The 9068-nt window shown below is 52.9% G+C and overlaps 1 protein-coding gene across 1 annotated transcript; it reads right to left on the bottom strand.

Moving 5' to 3' along the window:
- Positions 1–266: 266 nt before the first annotated feature.
- Positions 267–7399, bottom strand: LOC141807407 (carbonic anhydrase 1-like). Its single transcript, XM_074693403.1, is given in 9 exon segments — positions 267–1821; positions 3984–4034; positions 4036–4121; positions 4124–4139; positions 4221–4283; positions 4364–4456; positions 5144–5262; positions 6776–6973; positions 7201–7399. Coding segments are annotated over 9 exon segments (774 nt in total). The 5' UTR covers positions 7229–7399; the 3' UTR covers positions 267–1701.
- Between the last annotated feature and the right edge of the window lie 1669 nt (positions 7400–9068).

Raw genomic sequence — 9068 nt, 5'->3', positions numbered from 1 at the left:
CACTTTCTTCCTTTTCCCTCATCTTAACTGAGAACCTGAGGAAGTTATCGTCTTTCTTTCATTTTTTCTTATCATGTATTTTTTTCAGTATAAGTCATCATCTACATGATCCAAATAAATATTCATCCATTCATCTGTTCATTCATTCATTCATTTGTCCACAGAGAGACGGACGATGACAGTCTGAGGTTTTTATCATCAGAGGTCGTTTTTTTTCCTGAACATGTGAGGAAGAGGAGCGCAGCAGGAAATGAAGACAGAGACACTGGTTCGTCATAAAATAGATTTATTCCACTAATAAAACGTCCAGAGAGAACGACAGAAACAGGAAGTGGAGGGACGGCCCTAACAACAGCTGGCAGGAGGCGCTCAGCTGTTTCCATGAAGTACACTCTGTACAGGTACAAACACAAACACACACACACACACACGCGCAGGACGAGACCAGCAGACTGCAGGACGCCCCCCCCACACCACGACCTGAGCTACTGGCAGGTTCACTCCTTCCTCTCTTCCTTTCCTTCTTCACTTCCTTGGTTTCCTTGGCTGTTTCACCCACAGGGCTGCTGTGCGTGTTTAGCTTTAGCACATTTCACACATTTTGTTTTTTTTCTTTGAGCGTTAATTTTACAGAGGACGGTCTGAGGCGTCACATGACGGTCTGTAGGAGACTCAGGGGTCACAGCGGTCACAGCGGTCACAGCGGTCACAGCGGTCACGCTGAATGATCCTGAATAACGACAGAAACAGGACGCTGGACGCCAAACATGGAGGATGACGAGCTGAGGGGCGAGCCGTGATGATGCTCAGCAGACCGCTGCCCTCGCTCTGAATCCAATAAACAGGTCAGAGCCTGTGGGCGTCCTGTCTGCACACGGCCGTGCATGTGCTGCTATCTGAGTGTGTGAGTGTGTGTGTGTGTGTGTGTGTGTGTGTGTGTGTGTGTGTGTGTGTGTGTGTGTGTGTGTGTGCCAGAGGGGGATTTTCCGAGTCGATCGGCTGTGATGGAGGCTGTGATGGAGGCGGCTGCAGTGTTTCATTAAGCTGCTGTGCGGCAGAGGCTGCAGGAGATTAGAGACAGAGTGTTAGCGTGGTGTCTCTGCTCCTCCTCCTCTCCTCCTCTCCTCCTGTCCTCCTCTCCTCCTCTCTGATGGTGAATCAGACTCTTCCTCCTCACTCAGCTCTCGATCATCCTGTTTCACGGCGTGCTGTGTCTGCTCGCTCGGCTGGGGGCTCTCAGGAATCTGGCTGTGGATGCTGAGTGTGCTGAGTGTGGGTTACAGAGAGGCAGCCAGTGAGGAGTGTTGGTCTATAACACAGATGATGGCAGCCAGTGAGGAGTGTTGGTCTAATAACACAGATGATGGCAGCCAGTGAGGAGTGTTGGTCTAATAACACAGATGATGGCAGCCAGTGAGGAGTGTTGGTCTATAACACAGATGATGGCAGCCAGTGAGGAGTGTTGGTCTATAACACAGATGATGGCAGCCCCTGGTTCTGGATCCAGACTAACTAACAGAGACATAAACCTGCAGCAGCTCCAGCTCGGCGTCAGGAGAAACGGGCGCAGGAAGTGGATTGAGCGTTGGACGGAGAGAGATATGTGTGCTTTGTGGCTCACAGCGGTAACTCCAGGACTGACTACAGGCTGGGGGAGGGGAGAGGGCAGCAGGGCAGAAAGGGCAACGGGGGGAGGGGGCGTTACTGGAAGGAGGCGCGGACGGAGCGACCTTTGAGCGGCTGGGGGGGGCGGTAGTTGTCCACCATGCAGCACTCGGGTTCACCCTCAGAGGAGAAGAGCAGGCAGCGAAACTTGGCCATCTGTGGAGAGAGGAGACAGGGTGAGGCCGCGCTGCTGCTGCCGTCAGTCTACACATGGCACAGACACACAGCACAGACACACAGCACAGACACACAGCACAGACACACAGCACAGACACACAGCACAGACACACAGCACAGACACACAGCACAGACACACAGCACAGACACACAGCACAGACACATAGCACATCGAGCACAGACACACAGCACAGACACACTACACATGGCACAGACACACAGCACATCGAGCACAGACATACTACACATGGCACAGACACACAGCACATCGAGCACAGACATACTACACATGGCACAGACACACAGCACAGACACACAGCACAGACACACAGCAAAGACACACAGCACAGACACACAGCACAGACACACAGCACAGACACACAGCACAGACATACTACACAGACACACAGCAAAGACATACAGCACATGGCACAGACACACAGCACAGACACATAGCACATTGAGCACAGACATACTACACATGGCACAGACACATAGCACATCGAGCACAGACGTACTACACATGGCACGGACACACAGCACATACGTACTACACATGGCACAGACACACAGCACATGGCACAGACACACAGCACAGACACACAGCAAAGACATACAGCACATGGCACAGACATACTACACACGGCACAGACACACAGCACATCAAGCACAGACATACTACACATGGCACAGACACACGGCACATGGCACAGACACACGGCACATGGCACAGACACACAGCACAGACATACTACACATGGCACAGACACACAGCACATCGAGCACGGACATACTACACACAGCACAGACACATAGCACAGACATACTACACATGGCACAGACATACAGCACAGACACATAGCACAGACATACTACACATGGCACACACACATAGCACAGACATACTACACATGGCACACACACACAGACACTTGTCTCAGAGTCTGACTGAGGGACTGACGCTCAGGGAGGAACACAGACACTGAGTAAAACCTCGGCTCTGACTTTGTGCTGAGGGTCAAACATTAAATCCTGTCTCGTCTTCATGCTAACGTTAGCTGCTGCAGTTAGCTTAGCTCTCATCAGGTCTGAAAGTTTCTCTGAAGGTCAAACTGTGTCTCCGTCAGGCAGAGGAGGTCGGAGCTGCAGGACGCCGTCTGATTGGTCATTAACTGGTGCTGAGGACTGAGTCCACGGCGCTGTCTCACTTTAAGTTTGCTGAGCGCGCTGACCTCTGGTTCACACCTGGGACAGGATCCTGAGTGGCCCTGAGATCAGCTGAGTCCTAATTATTAACTAATGGCTCTGTGAGCGCTCCTCCTCACGGGGGGGGGGGGGGGGGGGGGGGGGGGGGGGGGGGTCCTCACAGCGCACGGCTCTGAGTCTAAAGGTTAAGTCAACACTCCTGAAGCAGCTCCTCACAGCCGTGACATAAACATTTGAGCGCGTTGTGTTAAACTCACACGCTGCACAGACTGAGAGCGAACGGACGCCACCGAGAGGCTCTGAGGTCACACTGACTGTGGGAGGAGCCAAACACAGACAGGTATGAGTCTGTGGTCAGCGAGGGACGGGAGGCCTCAGCCAAGGTTCTGAGTGTAAACACACACACACACACACACACACACACACACACACACACACACACACACACACACACACACACACACACACACACACACACACACACACACGGCCTGTGTGTGAACTCTCTCCTGTCTGTTTTTAGTCAGTGAAGCTCCTGTATCGTCTTTCCTCCTCTCCTCCTCTCTCCTCTCGTCTCCTCCTCTCTCCTCTCGTCTCCTCTCGTCTCCTCTCCTACTCTCCTCTCCTCTCCTCCTCTCCTCTCCTCTCCTCCTCTCCTCTCCTCCTCCTCTCCTCTCCTCTCCTCTCCTCTCCTCTCCTCTCTCTCCTCCTCTCCTCCTCCTCTCCTCCTCCTCTCTCCTCCTCCTCTCCTCTCCTCTCCTCCTCCTCTCTCCTCTCCTCTCCTCTCCTCCTCCTCCTCTCCTCCTGCTGTGGAGCAGCTAATCTGAGCATTAAGCCTCTGAATCAGTCGTGGTGTGTGTCAGAGGATTTACAGACCGGGTTATTCTGGACCGGGGACCTGTAGTTGGCCCCTCCTCCGCTGGCTGCAGACTCACCTGCTCACAGCTCACGCTGATTGGCTCCCTGCAGACGATCCAGGTGACGCCTCTCCAGCAGAGGGGGCGTGGTCAGAGAGCCGTCGTAGGTCCAGTAGTCCAGGGAGCTGGGGAGCAGGGAGGAGGGGTCGAAGCGGAGAAGGTGGTCTGCTTCCCCTGAGACAGAGACAGAGAGGGTCAGGATGGAGACCAAACCTCTGGGCTGAGGAGGACTCACAGAGTCTGATCTGGACTCACTTTGGCCTTGATGGAGTCGAAGGCGTCCAGAACCTTCTGGAGGCTGTCGTTTTTGGCACCGATCTGTTGGAGAAGCAAACATCATCAGCAAACAGCAGATCAGCGTCTGACACGTGGCGCTCCACTAACGAACTGAAACTGACCTTCAGGAAAACGCCCACCACAGCCAGACCGTCAGGCTTACTGGCCGCTTCGCCAAAACTGGGGTACTTGGTGTTCCAGTGGACCAGGTGGAGCTGGAGGGAGACACACGGGGTTAATCTGTGGTTTGATACACACACACACAGAGGAGGAGGAGGATGATGATGATGATGATGATGATGATGTGGTTCCTTCACTCAGAGGCTTCAGGTCAGGACGTCTAACCTCACAGAGGAGGGGGCGGAGTCTAAACATTCTCAGGATCAGGATCAGCTCCTGAACAGTCTGGTCCTTGGTGACTCCGCCCAGAAGTTCAGCCAATGAAACCCTGAAGTGTTTACATCTGTCCCCCTGACCACATGACCCCCTGACCACATGACCCCCTGACCACATGACCCCCTAAACTCATGACCCCCTAAACTCATGACCCCCTAAACTCATGACCCCCTGACCACATGACCCTGAACTGTCAGTTAGTCCTGAGTTCATCCGAAGCTTGCCGTCAGACTTCCTGCAGCGTCTCTATGCTGAGCTCAGGTTTGTTTGTTTGTTTGTTTGTTTGTTTGTTTGTTTGTTGTTAAACCTGTGACCTCAGCTTCAACCTGACGTACGGACACGTTACAAACCTCCACCTGTCTCTGACGCCTGCTCACCTGGAGGTACCCTGGTTAACCTGTGGGGGCATCTGTCTGAGTGTGTGTGTGTGTGTGTGTGTGTGTGTGTGTGTGTGTGTGTGTGTGTGTGTGTGTGTGTGTGTGTGTGTGTGTGTGTGTGTGTTGTACCTCAGCAGGAAACTTGGTCCCAGCCACCGTGTGCTCACAGCCTCTGTCGTCTGAAGCTCCCCAGTGGAAATGAAACTGTTTGAGTCTGTAGGTCCCTGAGATCGGGCCGTCCTTCAGAGCTACACACACACACACACACACACACACACACACACACACACACACACACACAGGATTCACAGTGAGTGTGGGCAGCCAGACGTCACTCAACATTTGTTAAAAATGACTAAAATAGATCATCAGGTTAACAGGAGGGGACTATTTATAAACACACACACAGACAGCTGTGTGTGCGTGTGTGTGTGTGTGTGTGTGTGTGTGACAGACTTCCTTCTCCATGCACACACTCAGTTCCTGTTATGTAAGGCGCTCGCTGTGAGCCGTGGTGGAGCTGGCGTCCAGGTATTGTTGGCGTCCAGCTCCTCTCATCATCCTGTGTTTACACCTGACAGAGCAGTCAGCTGATCACCAGCATACCTCACATTTATAGAGCTGTGGTACAGAAAACACACTCTCTAACACACACACACGAAAGCCTGACCTCTAACACACACACTCTAACACACACACTCTCACACACACTCCTCCTGGCGGATACCTGCTCTGAGCCCCGGGCTGTGAATGACGAGGTGGTGGTGAGGTGAGAGTGTGTGTGTGTGTGTGTGTGTGTGTGTGTGTGTGTGTGTGTGTGTCTCAGGGATTATGGTGAACAGAGGAGGATGTGAGGTGAATCTCCTCTCTGTACGCGCTCAGGCTGCGTGACCTGTGACTCTGACATGATGTATGACTGTGGCGTGATGGCTGAGCCGTCCTTTATTCCTCACACTGACACAGAGGAAGACGGACTCAGAGTCTGGACCTGGTCCAGCTCACATCCTGACAAACACCAATCCATTGCTGCACAAATTAATCTGTGTGATAGTGTGAATCTTTGTGATCTCTCACGCTGAGCCAACAGACAAACCTGAACCTCCAAAACCTTCACAGCGAAGAGGAAACAAAGCGTCCGCCTCCTCCTACAGAGGACACACAGCCTCCATCTTTGATTCTGAGCAGGAGAAGCTCACGATGATGGAAACATGAACACATCCGGCCGGTCAAGCTTCATTTACAGCCTCACACACTCAGACTGAGTCTGATCCTGACCTCAGAGCAGGAGAAAGGAGCCGGCGTGGGAAAGGTTTAACAGGGTTACACTTCCAATTCATCCATTCACAGCAGGCTTTGTGCTCAGAGCCACACACACACACACACACACACACACACACACACACACACACACACACACACACACACACACACACACACACACACACACACACACACACACACACCTTGTCTCAGTCCTGCAGGCTGAGCTGCAGAGGGAACAAAGCATCACTGCAGCTCACTGCGCATTCAGGACTCAGGGTCTCTGTGGGTCTGGACCCTGATCCTCTTTGTCTGCAGACCTCTGAGTCCAGCAGGAGTCCAGCTCCTCTGGTCCGTCTGCTGACGGTCAAACTGTGCCTCTAACAGATCAACACATCCCGTTTATCTGCCTAGTTCTCAGAGACCCAGAGCCGGACCGAGCCGAGCCGAGCCGGACCGAGCCGTGCTGGCAGACTCATGCAGTATTAATGTGGCACTAACTTGAGCTGTCGGAGTCATCAGCGAAGGTGACCTGGAAGGAATGTCCGTTGTTGAGGATGTCCAGGCAGGTGGACGGGTCGTACTTCAGGCTCAGCGGCTTCAGCCCCGGGGTCGAAGGACGCGGCTCCGGGACGATGTCGATGGGAGACTGGCGGACTCCGTTGGCTATGGGGAAGTTGTCGGCCCATTTCTCAGGTCCTGGAGGTGACAGGAGGGAAAATGTGAATTTACTGCATTAGCATGTAGTAAATGAGGAGGGAGAGGAGGTGCTGCGGAGGCTGGAACGGCCCAAAATGCGCATAGCGGATAAATCTGTGCAGTGACCCGTGCTTCCACTCATCCTCCTGAACAGCGTGTCACCCCTGCACCCTGCACCCTGCACCCCACACCCTGCACCCTGCACCCTGCACCACACCGAGCCTCACCGTTATCTGCTGCGTATCCCCAGGACATGGTGACGGTGGCTCTGACAGTCTGTAATCCCCAAACACGACGCGTCCGCGGCGCAGAGCAGCCAGTGCCTCCACCTGACAGCTGCTCGGCTTATATAGGCTCCCGGAGCAGAGCGCGCTGTCTGTCAGCCTGTTGGTGGCCACATGATGTCCGCGCAGCCAGAGACCGGGAGGAGTCTCGATGCGCCGCGACGCAGCGCAGAGGATCAATGAGACTCTCTCTCTCTCTCTCTCTCTCTCACACACACACACACACACACACACACACACACACACACACACACACACACGCGCGCGTTAACGCGCCTCAGATTAATCTGCTGGAGTAATCTGATGAATAATTCCCGGTGCCCGCTCTGAGCCTGCCGGTGCCCCCCTCCTCCTCTCTCCGCTGCTCGGTGCTCGGGGCTCGGTGCTCGGTGCTCGGGGCTCGGTGCTCGGTGCTCGGGGCTCGGTGCTCGGTGCTCGGGGCTCGGTGCTCGGTGCTCGGGGCTCGGGGCTCGGTGCTCGGGGCTCGGTGCTCGGGGCTCGGGGCTCGGTGCTCGGGGCTCGGTGCTCGGTGCTCGGGGCTCGGGGCTCGGTGCTCGGTGCTCGGTGCTCGGTGCTCGGTGCTCGGTGCTGCTGACAGGAAGTAACGGGATAACGTGGCAGCCTGCAGCAGACTCGTGTCACCTTCAAACCGAAAGCAGTGACACAGAAAGGCAGAGAGCGGAACTCTGGGTCCTGTCATCAATTACCCATGAGCAGAGATCAACTGATGGACAACCTGTGGGACCAGAGGGGATCTGGGGGTCTGCTCTGGACCTGAAGGATCCCAAAAACCACCAGAGAGAATTAAAAAGGGAGATAAGCCCTGATAGGGAATGTGCTGGGTATCACCTCTTTAGGGAGCAGTGTTGGTTTACTGAACTCTCATCTGTCCCTCTCTTTCACCGCTCAGCACACACAGGTGAAGCTGCTGCAGGTGAGCTCACCTGACGGGTCCTCTGAAGGCCACACACACAGGCTCACAGTGACAGACTGTTAGACTGAATATTACAGTTTCCTCACTCTCTGCTCTATGGGAAACTGTCAGGTATTAACAAAGTCATTAATGATGACATCAGAGGGATGGCTGAGTGTTTCAGGTGTGTCTGAGTGTTTCAGGTGTGTCTGAGTGTTTCAGGTGTGGAGGACACAGCAGGGTTTGTGTGTTTGCAGCTGATCCTCTGAAGTGAAGAAGCAGAAACAGCCTGAGTCCAGCAGCTCTCTGCACAAAGACAGCTCAGACATGTCAGAGAGAGAGACACAGCTCATAACCTCAGCTGGGATGGTACAATGGCGCCACCTGCTGTTCATTAATGAAACTAACAGGCATCTCATAGAAGACCACCTTTTCAGTAAAGAGGAGGCCTTTGTTTCTCTACATGCTCTGTGGTTGTCTCTGGTGATGAGCCATAAAAATCAGCCAGAGGTGAAAAGTTTAAATAAGCATGTGAGTGAAGCAGAGAGAGAAGCTACAGACTGTTTAATATTTACATTATCTATCTATCTATCTATCTATCTATCTATCTATCTATCTATCTATCTATCTATCTATCTATCTAAATTAAGGTTGTTTTTCTCAGGTTACAGAACAAAATGCTCTTATTTTGAAGATTTCAAAGCGGAAGTTCTGTTTAATCTTCGTCTTATTTGGTTTATTTACCGAAACTAACATCACGAAAAAGAGGAAAACACATGAATTGATGAAGTATTAGTTATTTGTCGAACACGATCTCTAATTAAAAGACGCAGTTTTGGATTAGCTATGTCAGGAAGCAGATAATTTCCGTTACATTTCAAAATAAGAGCGTTTCATG

Source organism: Halichoeres trimaculatus, unplaced genomic scaffold, assembly GCF_033239565.1.
Source record: "Halichoeres trimaculatus isolate MK-OKI-2021-1 unplaced genomic scaffold, fHalTri1.1 fHalTri1_scaffold_18, whole genome shotgun sequence".
Classification (NCBI taxonomy): domain Eukaryota; kingdom Metazoa; phylum Chordata; class Actinopteri; order Labriformes; family Labridae; genus Halichoeres; species Halichoeres trimaculatus.
The sequence above is the reverse complement of the archived record's forward strand: the minus strand, read 5'-3'. Positions and strand labels throughout refer to the sequence as shown.